Source organism: Eptatretus burgeri, chromosome 7 (assembly GCF_056783735.1).
Source record: "Eptatretus burgeri isolate ZD-2024b chromosome 7, Ebu_testis_v1, whole genome shotgun sequence".
NCBI lineage: Eukaryota > Metazoa > Chordata > Myxini > Myxiniformes > Myxinidae > Eptatretus > Eptatretus burgeri.
This window is the reverse complement of record NC_140967.1, coordinates 21,188,783-21,208,151: the sequence shown is the minus strand read 5'-3', so window position 1 is coordinate 21,208,151 and position 19,369 is coordinate 21,188,783. Positions and strand designations below refer to the sequence as shown.

Below are 19,369 nucleotides of genomic sequence, written 5' to 3'. Positions count from 1 at the left end.
GCATTTAAAACATGGGCATTATTTTGGGTTCTTTGTGCAGTAGTTAATTAGCCTAATCAACTCAGGAGATCATGACTATCATTTCCTTGCATCACACTCCACATAAGAAGGCTCCAGGAGAACTCCACAAAACGACTGACTGAGACTGCGACACTGACACTGACACTGACACTGACACTGACACTGACACTGACACTGACACTGACACTGACACTGACACTGACACTGACACTGACACTGACACTGACACTGACACTGACACTGACACTGACACTGACACTGACACTGACACTGACACTGACACTGACACTGACACTGACACTGACACTGACACTGACACTGACACTGACACTGACGACACTGACACTGACACTGACACTGACACTGACACACACACACACACACACACACACACACACACACACACACACACACACACACACACACACACACACACACACACAGCAATTTATTTCACCCCTCCTTCGCCCAAACCTGCCCTCACCTCCCCACACTTTAAATTTTCTGGAATTGTGCCCTATTGAGCTGCATAACGAAGACATTCAGTTACATCATGATGATGTTTAATGGCATGAGAAAATTAAATATTGACATATCACAAAAGAGTACAGTGCTTGAACTACAGGAATTAAATATTCGGAAGAACCCTGCATATTGCTTCAAGTGAATTTTGCATCGATGTGGCAAATGTTCGTGAATGAAAAGTCAAGAATATGGTGTTTAATGTGTTCTACAGAGTGAAAAGTTTAACCCACGCTTACCTTCTCGTGACAGATCAGGATTTGTGTAATCCCAGGTTTCTTCATCATTTTTATAGACATTCAATCTTGCAGGCTGGAAAAAGGGAAATAAATAAATAAAACCAGATCATCAGAGGAACAATCTGTTTTCTCGAAAATTAGTATGTAGCAGCACCATGCTTGAAGTGGGAACATCGGGACATACCTTAGCATACTCGATTTTAAGTGTACAGCAACCAGAATAGATATCAGCCCCATTAAGAGAGGCTTTAGCTCGCTGGGCACTCTGCACAGTGTCAAATGTGATCTGCATTAAGGAAAATAAAAATATATATATATATATATCCCAGATGATAGATTACACGGATTTCCAAATGCAAACAAACTCCAACTGCTGCCCAAACTGAAGGATATTCGACCATGGCTTGCAAGCCATTCTTGTGAAAAATAACAATTCGCTGTACTGGTCCACATGGGTTGGAAATTGTATACAAGACATCCTGGAAAAAGAAAAATATAGAAATATATTTTATATATATATATACACAATTGATCAATCAATGCACTACATGTGGCACATAAGAAGCAATTCAAGATGGACGTTTACCGTAGTAATAGGATAAACAGGATTTAGGATGGTGAAAAGGAGGATATGGTTGGTATTGCGACCATCCTCAGCAACAGGCCGTGATATCTTCTGACTGGTGGAAAAGTTGAAGTAGGCTGGCTGGCTACTGACATAAATCGATCCCTTGGAGGAATAGGTTACACAACTTCGAGCGCTCTCAATGTCCTGAAACTCCACCAAAGCCTGCCGCTTCTTCGGCATCATCACAACAAAGCTGGGATAGAAGAAATAAAAAAGCATTAGCCTCTTTGACAGAGTAAATAAACAATTGGGGGAAAAAAGAAAAGAAAAACAATCAGTTGGGAAAATATTTCTTACAAAAGGTTAATATTTTCTAAAGATTAATAATTGTAACAGGTTAATATTTATAACAGGTTAATATTTCAAACAAAAGGTTCATATTTATAACAGGTTAATATTTTCTCAGAAAAAGTTAATATTTTGTAACAAAAGGTTAACATTTTCCAACAGCAGCTTAATATTTTCTCAGAAAAGGTAATATTTTCAAAACAGGTTAATATTTCAAACAAAAGGTTAATATTTTAAACAAAAGGTCAATATTTTAAACAAAAGGTTAATCTTTCTTATGTATATAAAGCTCAGTTCCTGCCTGTGTGTCACAAGTGCCACCTATTCTACAAGCCACACCTCCCCCCCCCACCTCCCCCAGCATCACAAGTACCGCCAAATAACCAGGCCATGCCTTTCCCTCCAGGGGGCCAGAAACATGCTGCACAAAGCCGCAACACATTTTGGCACCTCAAACCAGTTACTTTCTGTTTGCCAGACACAGTGACATGTCGCTGATAACTCAATTTTTGCTCACCAGAACTTGAGGCAAAGGGGTCAAAATTGGCACGTCAATGACATCATACGCAATGATCTAGTTTTTTTAAAACATACCATGAAGGTTGGAGGCAATCATGGCAGTTTCGTGCGAGGTATACCGCCTAATGTGTAAACGTTAAAAAAAGGCGTCGCTGAATAAGTCATTGACTTTCATTAAAGAGTATGACATGATTGACCCCGTTTCAGTATCGCTGCTGATTATAACTGCCTTAACTGCCTCCATGCGAGGTATGTCACCTAATGTGTAATATTCATATAAAAAAAGAGATATTGCTGCATATGACATCATCACACAGCGACGTCTTTTAAATTTTTTTTTACAAGTTTGGCGACAACTCGCACGGAAGCAAACACGTTAATTTCGCCTTGGTCACAGGGCCAATCTCAAGCAAATTTTGTGTGATCACACATTTAACTTCAGCGATGACTGCACATACTCCACTTAAAATTCCCCTTCTGCACCCACCCAAGGAGTGAGTAACCTGCTGGTATTGTAAAACAAATTAATATTTAATTTTTTTAAAGGGTTCATATTTGCAGAGAAACGGTTAATATTTGCGATCAAAAGGCTATAAATTTGCGATCAAAAGGCTATAAATTTGCGATCAAAAGGCTATAAATTTGCGATCAAAAGGCTATAAATCTGCGATCAAAAGGCTATAAATCTGCGATCAAAAGGCTATAAAAAGGCAATACATTTGCGATCAAAAGGCGATAAATTTGCGATCAAAAGGCTCATATTTGCGATCAAAAGGCTCATATTTGCGATCAAAAGGCTCATATTTGCGATCAAAAGGCTCATATTTGCGATCAAAAGTCTCATATTTGCGATCAAAAGTCTTATATTTGCGATCAAAAGGCTAATATTTGCGATCAAAAGGCTAATATTTGCGATCAAAAGGCTAATATTTGCGATCAAAAGGCTAATATTTGCGATCAAAAGGGTAATTGCGATGAAAAGGGTAATTGCGATCAAAAGGGTAATATTTGTGATCAAAAGGGTAATATTTGAAATCAAAAGGCTAATATTTGCAATCAAAAGACTAATATTTGCGATCAAAAGTCTAATATTTGCGATCAAAAATCTAATACAGTCATGCGCCACTTAACGACGGGGTTACCTTTTGAGAAACGTGTTGTTAAGCGACGTCGTCGTTGTGCGATCATTTTTTTTTTTTTTTTTCGTTTTCGAACATCGTTTTCGAACATCGTACTTACACAAACCTAGACACCTAAGCTATATGGTGTAGCCTATTGCTCCTCGGAAACAAACCTGTACAGCATGTTACTGTACTGAATACTGTCGGCAATTGCAACACACGTCCAAGAGACAGAAGACACGTTAGATTTACCTTTGTGCAGTTCATGACGGCTATCAGTGTTGTTAGCAGCAGCTTACAACCTCCTCTCACATCGATTATAGAAAGGTGACTAAATAGCGTTTGGATGTTATAAATACGTAATCATTGCATCGATGTTATAATTTACAAATGAATAAACGAGCACCTGTCAATTGTGACATATTTTCAGAACAGTGCGATGGTTTTAACAACGTAAAAAGCTTCACTAAAAGTAAATGTGTGTTTTAATTGACTAACAACAACGATTTATTTGTGGAATTCTTCAATTCAAAGGTAATTTACTTGCTAGAAGGTAAACGTGGAAACATTGGTTCAGTTTGAAAGCCGATTTCCTTGAATCCCGATTTAGCACGACCCTGTTTTTTTTAGCGACGACATTTTATGTACCTCAATGATCGCATTATAACAGGGCCACACTGTCGTTGTTTATCATTATGAGGTATTATGTTCTGTAGAGTGTACATAATTGTATGTGCTATTTTTATACGAGGCTACATCACTCAGCGATAGGAATTTTTCAGCAAGATATTTTTTTTCATTTTTTTATTTATTTTTCTTCAGAGCTGGCAGACCCGTCATATATGCGATCCGTCGTTGCCCGGAACGTCATTAAGTGGCGCATGACTGCATTTGCAATCAAAAGGCTAATAATTGCAATCAAAAGGCTAATATTTGCGATCAAAAGGTTAATCCATCTATTAATTTGCAAGTGGTCACTGCCTTTGACACCAATACAAATTTTAAACAATTCCCAAAATAATTTTCCACACAGAACATCCCCTGGGCAGTGTATTTTTTCATCAACGTGTCACAGATGCAGGGAATAGTGAGGGGGAAAATGTGGAAACTGGATCCATGGAACGTGGCACTTTAAGAGAAATTAATATTTATTTTGACGTCCATATATGCTCACCGACAAAGGAAGTACACAGACATTTTTTCGTTTTGATTATTTTTGGCAATCTCATCTATATTTTTACAATTTTTCACTGGAAAAAAATGAAGTTTCTCCAAAGTTTCATGCATGTACAAGTGATGAACAACATTTTGTTTTCCCTGGCAATCGTATTTTCAGGAAACATTTTCACAGAATTTTCAACAAAATGGGGTGACATTCATTTATCATTTTTCTTTGACCACTCTCCAAATATTCTTTAAATGGACTTTTATTCAGTGTATTTAGTGCCTGCAATTGAGATCGAGTATCAGCGATTGACGTGAGTGGAGCAATGGCTGTGCTGGCGTTCCAGGTGTAGACTACATGGACAGTATCACTTGTGCATCAAATTGCAGGTTTTGTTTTTATAAAAACTACTTTTCATAATTACATGATGGGAATTGTCTGTGGATAATCTCACACACAAAATCAGGTAATATTGTTGCGAATCTGGAAGCCATGAGCACACAACATACAGGTCCTATAGATCAGTTATATCGGTAAGTATGTGTTTTATAGATAGTTTCCTTTCCCTTGTCTAATGGGTAAATAAATGTCCATGCGCTGCGAGTTACTTTTGAAAGTTAGGATTTCCTTTTATTTGTAACACCACCAGCAATGACAGCAACTGATTACTACGGCTCTGCAGAGAACAACAACAATAACCCTCTGCTCCCGGATTCTCCGCACGCTCAGTGGGGGAGGGGTCATGCCCCCACCCACCAATGCGCTGGGCAGCGTGCCGGGTGGGGGAGGGGTCGAGCCACGCCGGAGCGCATAAAAAGGGTCGGTCTGTCTGGTCTGGTCTTGGTCGTCGTCATCTTCTTCCTCCTCCTCCTCCTCCTCACAATCGAGAGCTCGAGAGACGGCAGTCCCCGACAAGGACCGCAAGGGTTGGGCGCCGTGTCTCTCTCAGCGAACTTGAGGGACACCACACCCCCCCGCAAGAACCACAAGGGTCGCTCGCCGGTGTCTGGGTTCGGCTCGCCTCTCGCTGGTGCCCAGGTCGACACGAAGACCACACGAGGTGGACAGGTCCGATATAGACCCTGGTCTTCAGCTCGTCCTATCCCTCCGAGCTGATGGCCTCAATAAAGGCTGTAGTCACCACTTCTTTGGGTGTGTGCGTATGTGTGTTCGTGGCGCCAGTCAGCTAAGTAGTGAATTATACAAGTGCTTTTTGCCTGTATATACATGCATTTATTAATTTTCGGTTTAGCTCTGCCCTTATGTGCTCCCCTCATCCCCCCCCCCCCATTGTAAATAAACAACCCCATTTGTGAAAAGTTTCAGCTCGTTCGTGTCTATTCTTTCATTGGCTTCGCGTGCTGCGTGTTGGAAAATTAGCCAGGCCGTTGTAACGGGATATTTGCGACCGACGGATCTCGGCGATCAAACCGCTCGGATCGCACACGGAATGGGTACGCGAAGCGGCTCATTTCGTACGGGCGCCGTCGAGGGTGAATTTCCCCGGTAGGTTGGACCACGTGTGTATTTAGGTAAATTGAAATTGGCAATCGACCCTACCCCACGTGGTCTATCGATTGGCGAACTTCGGTCCAAGAAGGGACCCGTACTTTTCCAAAGTAGTACGATCTGAATTCCGGGCGATCGGTCGAGCCGGCTCCACTGCTCCATCTGGTGGTCGTGCTCACCGCCGACGCCCGGCCCCACAACAATATATTGAATATTTTATTTGTAATTCAACCTTATCTTGATTTTTTTTGTTTCTATAATTCACTACTTTCCGTTTTTTTGTTTTGTTTTCTTTCCCGTGTCAGATTCCATTTTCCATTTCTTTTGGAAACTTTCCGACCGTTTTCTGCGATTGCGGAAAATCACTGGCTCTAGAAACGGGACAGACAAAGAGACAGGCACAGTCCGTTTCATTGTATATATACATTTTCAAGAACTGCATAGCATTTGTGGTTTTTTTTTTCTTTTTCCACTGACAATGTCACATTTTGGCAAGAAGTTCAGCGAAATAATATCAGACTTTTTGGATAAGCTATTCTGATAACAGCAGAAGCGGAAAACCCTCTCGTGGACAAGCCGTCGCTGCTCCTATGGTCGGTAGTAAGTGTCCTGGAAACAGTGGCAGAAAGAGAGTGGCATTTGTATATATATTGTTACGGCTGTGGAAATTCACAATACACCATAAAGAGTCCTTAGATCAATTATGACGCTAAGTTTATGTGCAGATAGTTCCCTACCGTTGTTTAAAGGGATTTTCTTCGTGTTCACCGGGCTGCGACTCTGAGATAGCCGTTTTTCTTTTTCTATTGTTATTATGAACAAACCTCCACGCAAGCAACAAGCCGCGTTGAAAACCGTCGAACGAAAAAGGGAACCCAAAGAGTTCCGATGAGCGCGCAGATTTTTCCCGCCTGTTTCTCCGAGGAGTGTGACGGAGGCAGGGGGAGGGCAGCTCGCCGCCGATTGATGGATAAACAGCGGGAGGAGGTCGGGGTGAGGGAACGCCCCTTTTCGGGAACCTTCTCGAAGGGAGGTGGAGCCGAAAACGGGGAGGAGCGAAGGACGGAGCCCCGCGCTATACAAGGCGGACCGCGTGCGGGGCTCGCTCTCTCTGTCGGGGTCGAGTGCTCCTCTCTCTTGGTGGCCAGGGTCGAGAGAGAGCTCTCTCTCTCTCTCTCTCTCTCTCTCTCTCTCTCTCTCTCTCTCTCTCTCTCTCTCTCTCTCTCTCTCTCTCTCTCTCTCTCTCTCTCTCTCTCTCTCTCTCTCTCTCTCTCTCTCTCTCTCTCTCTCTCTCTCTCTCTCTCTCTCTCTCTCTCTCTCTGTGGCCGGGGTCGATCTCGATCTAGATCTCGATCTCGATCTCGATCTCTCTCTCTCTCTCTCTCTCTCTCTCTCTCTCTCTCTTGGTGGCCAGGGTCGAGCTCGCTCTCTCTCTCTCTCTCTCGGTGGCCGGGGTCGAGCTCGCTCTCTCTCTCTCGCGCTCTCTCTCTTGGTGGCCGGGGTCGAGCTCACTCGCGCTCTCTCTCTCTCTTGGTGGCCGGGGTAGAGCTCGCCCTCTCTCTCTCTTGGTGGCCGGGGTCGAGCTCGCTCTCTCTCTCTCTTGGTGGCCGGGGTCGAGCTCGCTCTCTCTCTCTCTCTTGGTGGCCGGGGTCGAGCTCGCCCTCTCTCTCTCTTGGTGGCCGGGGTCGAGCTCGCCCTCTCTCTCTCTTGGTGGCCGGGGTCGAGCTCGCTCTCTCTCTCTCTTGGTGGCCGGGGTCGAGCTCGCTCTCTCTCTCTCTTGGTGGCCGGGGTCGAGCTCGCTCTCTCTCTCTCTTGGTGGCCGGGGTCGAGCTCGCGCTCTCTCTCTCTCTCTCTCTCTCTCTCTCTCTCTCTCTCTCTCTCTCTCTCTCTCTCTCTCTCTCTCTCTCTCTCTCTCTCTCTCTCTCTCTCTCTCTCTCTCTCTCTCTCTCTCTCTCTCTCTCTCTCTCTCTCTCTCTCTCTCTCTCTCTCTCTCTCTCTCTCTCTCGGTGGCCGGGGTCGAGCTCGCTCTCTCTCTCTCTCTCTCTCTCTCTCTCTCTCTCTCTCTCTCTCTCTTGGTGGCCGGGGTCGAGCTCACTCGCGCTCTCTCTCTTGGTGGCCGGGGTCGAGCTCACTCGCGCTCTCTCTCTCTCTTGGTGGCCGGGGTAGAGCTCGCCCTCTCTCTCTCTTGGTGGCCGGGGTCGAGCTCGCTCGCGCTCTCTCTTGGTGGCCGGGGTCGAGCTCGCTCGCGCTCTCTTGGTGGCCGGGGTCGAGCTCGCTCGCGCTCTCTCTTGGTGGCCGGGGTCGAGCTCGCTCGCGCTCTCTCTTGGTGGCCGGGGTCGAGCTCGCTCGCGCTCTCTCTTGGTGGCCGGGGTCGAGCTCGCTCGCGCTCTCTCTTGGTGGCCGGGGTCGAGCTCGCTCGCGCTCTCTCTTGGTGGCCGGGGTCGAGCTCGCTCGCGCTCTCTCTTGGTGGCCGGGGTCGAGCTCGCTCGCTCTCTCTTGGTGGCCGGGGTCGAGCTCGCTCGCGCTCTCTCTTGGTGGCCGGGGTCGAGCTCGCTCGCTCTCTCTTGGTGGCCGGGGTCGAGCTCGCTCGCGCTCTCTCTTGGTGGCCGGGGTCGAGCTCGCTCGCTCTCTCTCTCTCTCTCTCTCTCTCTCTCTCTTGGTGGCCGGGGTCGATCTGTCTCTGTCTCTGTTTCTGTCTCTGTCTGGGTAGTCGACGTCACTCTCTCTCTGGTCCATGAGCTCTCTGTCGGGGCCGAGTGCTCCTCTCTTGGTGGCCAGGGTCGAGCTCGCTCTCTCTCTCTCTCTCTTGGTGGCCAGGGTCGAGCTCTCTCTCTCTCTCTCTCTCTCTCTCTCTCTCTCTCTCTCTCTCTCTCTCTCTCTCTCTCTCTCTCTCTCTCTCTCTCTCTCTCTCTCTCTCTCTCTCTCTGTGTGTGTGTGTCTCTGTCTAGGTCGCCGGCATCACTCTCTCTCTCTCTCTCTGGTCCTGAAGCCCCTTCTGCCCTTCAGTCCTTTCTTGCTCGGTCGTGGGTCGAGAAAGCACCAGCAGCAATGCCGGAGAGAGCTCGCTGACCATGCCAGGGGCCCGAGGTCAGGCGCGGCTGCGCAAGGCCGTGGGGAGTCGACATCGCGACCTGCCCACCATCGCGCCACGAGGGCACGGGTAAGACCCTTCGGTCTCACGGGACCCGTTCGGTCCTCCAGGTCCCGTGCCATAAAGGTTTCCGAACCCCGTCTACCTCCCTGCCTATGGTGAGGGTTTTTATTTGCTTTTGTATGACTGCTGTAGCGCCGTATCCCTATAAGTAGGCCTGTGTCAGTGACTGTACATTGCTCGTATTCGGTGGTAATGCATTCTATTTGTTTGTTGTACATTGCATGACTGCCTTGCTTCTGAATACGTGTGCGTTATAATAAATGTCCTTGTGTGAAATGTATCCCGTTCGTCGTCTTTTTCCCTTTTGAAAGTGCCATCTTGAATCGCGGAATAAATTAGTAGTGGGTTTTGAACACCCGGGTAAAGAAGAGAATCTGATCCGTCGAGGTCGGCGATAACACCACTCGGTTATCACTGTAGCACGGAACGAACCGCTTAAGCTGTTCGTGTCCTCGGCCGACCTGCGGTGAGGTACGATTGCCCGGTCGACTACTCGCGCAGGTACTTAGGTAGATCGAATTTGGCGAGCAACCCTATCCTGCGCGGGTGGGCAATTGGCACGATCGTGGTGAGGTTAAACCCCCACCCGTGACTGGCTCCTGGCGGTAGTTCCAGGAGGGTCACGACTGAATTGTCCGCCCGGTGGGCGACACTGTTGCGATTGGAGTTACGCAATCGCTCGCACGCCAGGCGAGCCAGAATTCGTAACAAAAAAAAAAATATATATATATATACATATATATATATATATATATATATATATATACATATATATATATATACACATATATATATATATATATATATATATATACACATATATATATATATATATATATATATGTATGTGGGAGAATAACGTGCTCAGCCGGTGGGTCGCCCAGATAGCTCAGATGCCAGAGCACTGGATGACCTGGGTTTGATTGCCGATCTGGGTGTGTAATTTTTCCCACATATACATGTTATATTCTGAGAATATTCAGACATGGTGCACACATAAACTACTGGTGATGAGTGAAGGTGTACATGCATGACGTCATGTCTTGGAGAAATGCATATACATGGGTTTTAACTTTTAAAATCAACATTGTTATTGGCCGCCACTGTCGGTCGGACTGTTGGTGGGGCAATGTAAAAGACATCAGTAACTTGTAAAAAATTATATATCTCATTTCAGTTGTATCTTGATTGCATCACACAAAGAATAAATCATAGATATTAAATAAGTATATCAGTAAAAATGGTGTAAGGATAGATGCTGATGAGTGTTCTCTTCACAATGGCACTGACCTGATTGGCCCAAAATGCTGCAATGCATCAATAAGGTCAGACTCCTGAGCAGATTCAGACAGGGCACGCACATGAACCACTGGAGATGGGGAGGGCTTATGTGGATCTTCATACGAGTCCTGCACACAAAGTTACCGATTGGAAATGTATACCAAGGTTTCACCAGATTTTAAAGTGAATGTTGCAGACGATATTTACAATTCTTTCACCACTGTTGCCGTGCATCAAAGGCTACACCATTTCACTCGAAGGCTGGGAAAAAACAAAAACGTATCTGTACATTGATAGTAGCCAGTCAAACAAAAAAACCCCTCTTCGCTGATTCATGAAACTGTCTTCACAAATCTGCCTTGTGCTCTTCTCTCCATTCCTTCAAAATCTTCTGCCCACCACCATCTCATATTCTCATGCATTTTATGTCTGTGCTTTACCACATCCACCATGTCCCTATCCCCCTTTCACCTGCAACACCTCACCCACGCTGTAATACAAAGTGCATTATTGTCCTTCCATCCTCCCACACATCCCTACCCCCCCCCCCCCCAATCCAATGTTCGATCCATTAACACTTCGCTCTGCAGCTCGACTCTCCTATAAAAACTCAAACACCTGCATTATAAAAATGTGACATGCATGCCAATTCATGTTCAGATCATCCTTTAAGATAAAAACAAGAGTAACAGCAATGGTTGGAAATACCAACCACATCAAGGACCAAAACGTTGTTCATCACAAATTGGAATTCAATGCAATTATAATGGAAAGGTTGCGAGAGAAGAAAAGAGGATAGAGGAGAATAGGAAGGAGAGAAGAGAAGAGGGAGAGAGACTATGAAAAGCCAAATCATCACGTGACACCTCCAGCACAGCAGATGAGGAGAATGGCCAACCCGACTGAGGTCATTGCTATTGGAAGGTGATTGGGTAATCAGCACAATGTCACATATCAAGTGGGTCTATTTCCCGTGCCACACAGTATTTGATCAAATCTCTTATCAAATTTCAGTTTAACTCAGAAGACACAGAACAGGTAGTCCAAGGACTAAAAGAGTTCATTTCTATCAAAGTAAAATATAATAAGATAATTAAACTAGAACGGGCACTCAGTCGAGTGCATACCTTCGCCAACGCTACATTTTGCCCCCCCCAGAAACCATTGATTGTGAGGGTATTTAATCCCATACCACATCTGCCATCTCATATGTGTTATGATGGCTTAAAAACATTAAATTTCCTGCTGTTTGACACTGATTCACGTACATTGTACAATTTCTGTATGAACTCCCTGACCTTTTTGGGTGTCGGTGTCAAGTCAATCTGATAATAACTGGTCACATTATAAGATATTATTTTCTAGCATTTTAGGGGCATTTAGCACACACGAGTTTGTTTTTCTAAATAAGTTATTTATTGTGAACAAACAAACATTCATTGTACAAAAATGATGATTTTGACCTTTTCATGACCTTGACCTTTATACTCTTAATTTTGTAATTGGTATTAGAGTGTGGGGAACAGAACAGTCAACATTTTGGTGTTGGTTTCATGCAAATCGGATAAGAATTGACCGTGTTCTGACTAAAACCGCACATTTTGCAATGTCGTGACCCCCCCCCTTGACCTTTGACTCCCAACCGCTAATAAGGGTTATTACGTCATTGTGTCATGTCACATATCACAAGATGGGGCATTGAATTCTGAACATTTTGGCATTAGTTGCATGCAAATTGGATACAAATTGACCGCGCTATGGTAAAAAGACGATTTTGACCTTTTCATGACCTTGACCTTTGACCCGATCGCTCTCAAAATGTAATCAAATGGTACTCGGATAATAACCAATCATCTCACCAAATTTGCTGCGATTCAGTTCAATACTTTTGGAGTTATGCGAATAACAAACAAACAAACAAACAAACAAACACACATATTCACAAATAAATAAATAAATACACAGCGATCAAAACATAACCTTCGCAACAAAGTCTGCGAAGGTAATAAAGAAAACATACTTACACAAGACTGCTCCAAATAAGAACAATAAAAAAACCAAACAGAAAATAATATATAATATATTATAGTAAATAATTAAAATTATACAATAATCTAAAGACAAGCATTTACCAGCTGAATCATAAAAGGAACAAGAGATTGTTTAATATCTCTGAGCTCATATACGAGCCGTGTGTCATTGTTGCAAGTTTGAGCCGCGACGAGACATAACAAGTCAAGATTGGGACAAAATGATGATGCCGCTTTGAAGTGAGCAAAGCACATTGTAATAAAATTCTGCCCGTCAGAAAGTGAGACAACATTAAAAGTGTTCAAAAGTTCATCACAGGACAAGATGGTTGGAAAAGCAATCACACGGAGCGCTCACTTCTGAATGCATTCAATACATTGGGCTTTAGGAACAGTAATACCAGAAGACCACACAGGTGCTCCAAATTCAAGCATTGGAAGAATGTACATTTTATCGATCAAAAGCAGGTCATCAGCCTCGACGCCATTTTTGTTTAATTCGCTCAAAACATCAAGTCACGGTGAGGCATTCCGAACAACATTATGAGCCTGTTGATCTCGTTTAAGATTATTCTGGATGACAACGCCAAGCAGTTCGAGAGAGGACACAGTTTCTCCTGGGACATGATTAATCTCCAATTGAATAGGTGAGGATCATACATTTCATCAATTAAATGTTGTTTTTTTTTTTTTAACAAAACGTGGTGTTTATTGGCGTACATCGGAGGTTGTTAAGAGCGAAGTTATGGCACACCAAGACCTCAAATGGGATGGATGTAATCAGCCCAGAAGTGTAGTGCGACCGACACACACACACACACACACACACACACACACACACACACACGCACACACACACACACACACACACACACACACACACACACACACACACACACACACACACACACACACACACACACACGCACACACACACACACACACACACACACGCTATGATCAGTCACCTTGGTGTTTCACATGCATGGCAATCCATCAATGAGTGCCATCCATCGTCAGGACGTTGAACCAGAGGAGCCGTCTGCCAGCATCAATTGGACGGTCAAGGTCCCACGGTGTCTTCCGCAAATTATCAATAGCACCTTCAAACAAATTCCTTCCCAAATCTTGTCGAACGTCAGGCCTAAGCAACGGGTCCGTGAAAGACCGGCCAAAAACTCACCTCAGCGGATCCCTCAAAGTTAGAATAATTAGGACCGTTAAGGTAGTAGATCCAAATTACTAATAATTGATATGAAACACCTCGTATAGCAGCGAAAGCCATCCTCAGTTGCGTTTTATTCACAAACTGTGACCAAGCCATTGGAATTATATACCTATAGCATTGGTTGCCTTTGTATCTGAAAAGTCCATTCCAATGAAACATGTAAAAAATCTGGTCAATTACATTGTGGTGGAGAACCTACTGCCCAGACAGCAACTACACTCCGAGATAGCAAGCAGTGTAAAACAGTGTCAATAAGCCTCCAAGAGCAGCAGGTAATACTTGCTACCCACAGTCCAGTGGGGGAATCTGTATTCCATTCAGGGTGTCGGTGACAACTCGCCGACTGTTTGTGAAAGCCACCAAGGGACATTTAAGATTCACGAACTCATACCAGCAGAAAGGACACCTCGTTGAATGTCAATCTGATGGACATCACAAACATTGATGCCTCGCCTTGCCTGCAAAACGACAAGATGACGGTTCATCAACTGCCTGAGGATTCTAACGCAGGTGTGCATCTCTCCACAAGTATCCTGCAGGTACGCGTCTCGGCATTTCTTCCAGAGGCTCTGGCAGACAACTTGGTTGCAGCATTTACCCCATCCCCAGACACATACAAGGTCTGCCTCTTCTTCTTCATATTATTCTTCTCTCAACCAAAGCCAGCATGTTTGACCTCTCCAGACGAGATTTCTGCACACGTATCCCAAGTATAACAGTTTCTGTTTAAGCTTTTCAGGATGTGAACACTGTGCAGACTGAACACTGTGCAGACTGAACACTGTGCAGACTGAACACTGTGCAGACTGAACACTGTGCAGACTGAACACTGTGCAGACTGAACACTGTGCAGACTGAACACTGTGCAGACTGAACACTGTGCAGACTGAACACTGTGCAGACTGAACACTGTGCAGACTGAACACTGTGCAGACTGAACACTGTGCAGACTGAACACTGTGCAGACTGAACACTGTGCAGACTGAACACTGTGCAGACTGAACACTGTGCAGACTGAACACTGTGCAGACTGAACACTGTGCAGACTGAACACTGTGCAGACTGAACACTGTGCAGACTGAACACTGTGCAGACTGAACACTGTGCAGACTGAACACTGTGCAGACTGAACACTGTGCAGACTGAACACTGTGCAGACTGAACACTGTGCAGACTGAACACTGTGCAGACTGAACACTGTGCAGACTGAACACTGTGCAGACTGAACACTGTGCAGACTGAACACTGTGCAGACTGAACACTGTGCAGACTGAACACTGTGCAGACTGAACACTGTGCAGACTGAACACTGTGCAGACTGAACACTGTGCAGACTGAACACTGTGCAGACTGAACACTGTGCAGACTGAACACTGTGCAGACTGAACACTGTGCAGACTGAACACTGTGCAGACTGAACACTGTGCAGACTGAACACTGTGCAGACTGAACACTGTGCAGACTGAACACTGTGCAGACTGAACACTGTGCAGACTGAACACTGTCCAGACTGAACACTGTCCAGACTGAACACTGTCCAGACTGAACACTGTCCAGACTGAACACTGTCCAGACTGAACACTGTCCAGACTGAACACTGTCCAGACTGAACACTGTCCAGACTGAACACTGTCCAGACTGAACACTGTCCAGACTGAACACTGTCCAGACTGAACACTGTCCAGACTGAACACTGTCCAGACTGAACACTGTCCAGACTGAACACTGTCCAGACTGAACACTGTCCAGACTGAACACTGTCCAGACTGAACACTGTCCAGACTGAACACTGTCCAGACTGAACACTGTCCAGACTGAACACTGTCCAGACTGAACACTGTCCAGACTGAACACTGTCCAGACTGAACACTGTCCAGACTGAACACTGTCCAGACTGAACACTGTCCAGACTGAACACTGTCCAGACTGAACACTGTCCAGACTGAACACTGTCCAGACTGAACACTGTCCAGACTGAACACTGTCCAGACTGAACACTGTCCAGACTGAACACTGTCCAGACTGAACACTGTCCAGACTGAACACTGTCCAGACTGAACACTGTCCAGACTGAACACTGTCCAGACTGAACACTGTCCAGACTGAACACTGTCCAGACTGAACACTGTCCAGACTGAACACTGTCCAGACTGAACACTGTCCAGACTGAACACTGTCCAGACTGAACACTGTCCAGACTGAACACTGTCCAGACTGAACACTGTCCAGACTGAACACTGTCCAGACTGAACACTGTCCAGACTGAACACTGTCCAGACTGAACACTGTCCAGACTGAACACTGTCCAGACTGAACACTGTCCAGACTGAACACTGTCCAGACTGAACACTGTCCAGACTGAACACTGTCCAGACTGAACACTGTCCAGACTGAACACTGTCCAGACTGAACACTGTCCAGACTGAACACTGTCCAGACTGAACACTGTCCAGACTGAACACTGTCCAGACTGAACACTGTCCAGACTGAACACTGTCCAGACTGAACACTGTCCAGACTGAACACTGTCCAGACTGAACACTGTCCAGACTGAACACTGTCCAGACTGAACACTGTGCAGACTGAACACTGTGCAGACTGAACACTGTGCAGACTGAACACTGTGCAGACTGAACACTGTGCAGACTGAACACTGTGCAGACTGAACACTGTCCAGACTGAACACTGTCCAGACTGAACACTGTCCAGACTGAACACTGTCCAGACTGAACACTGTCCAGACTGAACACTGTCCAGACTGTACACTGTCCAGACTGTACACTGTCCAGATTGTACACTGTCCAGATTGTACACTGTCCAGATTGTACACTGTCCAGATTGTACACTGTCCAGATTGTACACTGTCCAGATTGTACACTGTCCAGATTGAACACTGTCCAGATTGAACACTGTCCAGATTGAACACTGTCCAGATTGTACACTGTCCAGATTGTACACTGTCCAGATTGAACACTGTCCAGATTGAACACTGTGCAGATTGTACACTGTCCAGATTGTACACTGTCCAGATTGTACACTGTCCAGATTGTACACTGTCCACATTGAACACTGTCCAGATTGTACACTGTCCAGATTGTACACTGTGCAGATTGTACACTGTCCAGATTGTACACTGTCCAGATTGTACACTGTCCAGATTGTACACTGTCCAGATTGTACACTGTCCAGATTGAACACTGTCCAGATTGAACACTGTCCAGATTGAACACTGTCCAGATTGAACACTGTGCAGATTGTACACTGTGCAGATTGTACACTGTCCAGATTGAACACTGTCCAGATTGTACACTGTCCAGATTGAACACTGTCCAGATTGAACACTGTCCAGATTGTACACTGTCCAGATTGAACACTGTCCAGATTGTACACTGTCCAGATTGTACACTGTCCAGATTGTACACTGTCCAGATTGTACACTGTCCAGATTGTACACTGTCCAGATTGAACACTGTCCAGATTGTACACTGTCCAGATTGTACACTGTCCAGATTGTACACTGTCCAGATTGTACACTGTCCAGATTGTACACTGTCCAGATTGTACACTGTCCAGATTGTACACTGTCCAGATTGAACACTGTGCAGATTGTACACTGTCCAGATTGTACACTGTGCAGATTGTACACTGTCCACATTGAACACTGTCCAGATTGTACACTGTGCAGATTGTAAACTGTCCAGATTGTGAACTGTCCAAATTGATCACTGTGCAGATTGTACACTGTCCAGATTGTACACTGTCCAGATTGTACACTGTCCAGATTGTACACTGTCCAGATTGTACACTGTCCAGATTGTACACTGTCCAGATTGTACACTGTCCAGATTGTACACTGTCCAGATTGTACACTGTCCAGATTGAACACTGTCCAGATTGTACACTGTCCAGATTGTACACTGTCCAGATTGTACACTGTCCAGATTGTACACTGTCCAGATTGTACACTGTCCAGATTGTACACTGTCCAGATTGTACACTGTCCAGATTGTACACTGTCCAGATTGAACACTGTGCAGATTGTACACTGTCCAGATTGTCCACTGTGCAGATTGTACACTGTGCAGATTGTACACTGTGCAGATTGTACACTGTCCAGATTGTACACTGTCCAGATTGTACACTGTCCAGATTGTACACTGTCCACATTGAACACTGTCCAGATTGTACACTGTCCAGATTGTACACTGTCCAGATTGTACACTGTCCAGATTGTACACTGTCCAGATTGAACTGTCCAGATTGAACACTGTCCAGATTGAACAATGTCCAGATTGAACACTGTCCAGATTGAACACTGTCCAGATTGAACACTGTCCAGATTGTACACTGTCCAGATTGTACACTGTCCAGATTGTACACTGTCCAGATTGAACACTGTCCAGATTGTACACTGTCCAGATTGAACACTGTCCAGATTGTACACTGTCCAGATTGTACACTGTCCAGATTGTACACTGTCCAGATTGTACACTGTCCAGATTGTACACTGTCCAGATTGTACACTGTCCAGATTGAACACTGTCCAGATTGTACACTGTCCAGATTGTACACTGTCCAGATTGAACACTGTCCAGATTGAACACTGTCCAGATTGTACACTGTCCAGATTGTACACTGTCCAGATTGTACACTGTCCAGATACTCCGACATCCCCATTTCTCTCAGCATAATTAAAGATGCATATATACACTCTATATAATCGAAGAGAAACTGGTTGCCGTCTCGACGTCATAAAAGGACAACCATTTCGCCATGTATAGCCAAACATGACGTCACGGGTGCACGCAACGTTATCATGAGGGGGGGGGGAGGGTAATTCAGCCTCCGACAACGTGCCCCACTCTCAGCAGTTTGTTCACACGAGCCCACAGTGTTGCTGGAACTCATTTCGTTTTGCTCACCGATCAAACGATACCCACGGATAGGAGGGACGTTTCTTGTTAACAAGGAGACTCCGATTGATCTCTAACAATAGTCAATACCTTACTTAAGCTATTTTCGGCACGTTATCATTCGACGATTCCGCCGCCGTGTCCCCATTTAAAACGTGCCGCTTGTGGAATCGATGGAACAACGAGGAGTTAGAAAAACAATAAAAATAAAATATCATTTCGAAAGGAAAACCCGTCGTTTTGGAGGAGACAACGGCGACATGCAAGACCAGGTCGGCTCGGTCGTGGGGCCTACCCGAGCGCCTGCGTGCACGTCATTGTCCTCCACGTCCGTCCGCTGGCGCTTCGAGGCGTGTCCGTCGTAATAACGAGACATTTTAACCGCCCGGTCTCTTCAGGGGACTGAACCGCACAATCTGAGGTAAATGGTCAATGAACTCGCTGAGCGGACACAATATAGAACGTGAAGACGGCAAGAAACCACAAAATGGCGCCTTGTGCTCGTTAATACGAAACGCCTCACGTGGAAAAGGGGGGAGGGGGGAATTAAAACACGGTTTAAACTTAATGTTTTATTCTTTGTATAATTCAAATACATTCTTCAAATCAACAATATAATCTATCTTCAGAATATCATGTTGAATTTTATTTTTTTTTTTCAAAGAAATGAGGAAACAACTTCACCAGGATTAGTCTACACATACATCGCCTAAATGCGAAACATGAATTGGTCAGTAAGGAAAACAATGTG

At 45.1% G+C, this 19,369-nt stretch overlaps 1 protein-coding gene across 3 annotated transcripts in view; it reads right to left on the bottom strand.

Moving 5' to 3' along the window:
* The window catches only part of LOC147022801 (heterogeneous nuclear ribonucleoprotein L-like), a 54,066-nt gene extending 34,912 nt beyond the window's left edge, over positions 1 to 19,154 (bottom strand). The window contains exons 1-6 of one of the 3 annotated variants that reach the window (XM_085887620.1): positions 18,914 to 19,154; positions 10,457 to 10,575; positions 1,369 to 1,603; positions 1,176 to 1,261; positions 967 to 1,063; positions 783 to 855 (exon numbers count right to left, since the gene is read on the bottom strand). In XM_085887620.1, the coding sequence (XP_085743746.1) occupies positions 783 to 855; positions 967 to 1,063; positions 1,176 to 1,261; positions 1,369 to 1,603; positions 10,457 to 10,575; positions 18,914 to 18,994 (691 nt within the window). In that variant the 5' untranslated portion in view covers positions 18,995 to 19,154. Of the gene's footprint in view, positions 1 to 782; positions 856 to 966; positions 1,064 to 1,175; positions 1,262 to 1,368; positions 1,604 to 10,456; positions 10,576 to 13,445; positions 14,045 to 14,096; positions 14,154 to 18,913 lie in introns of those variants that run through there. The other 2 variants (XM_085887621.1, XM_085887622.1) reach the window with 2 other exon arrangements.
* Between the last annotated feature and the right edge of the window lie 215 nt (positions 19,155 to 19,369).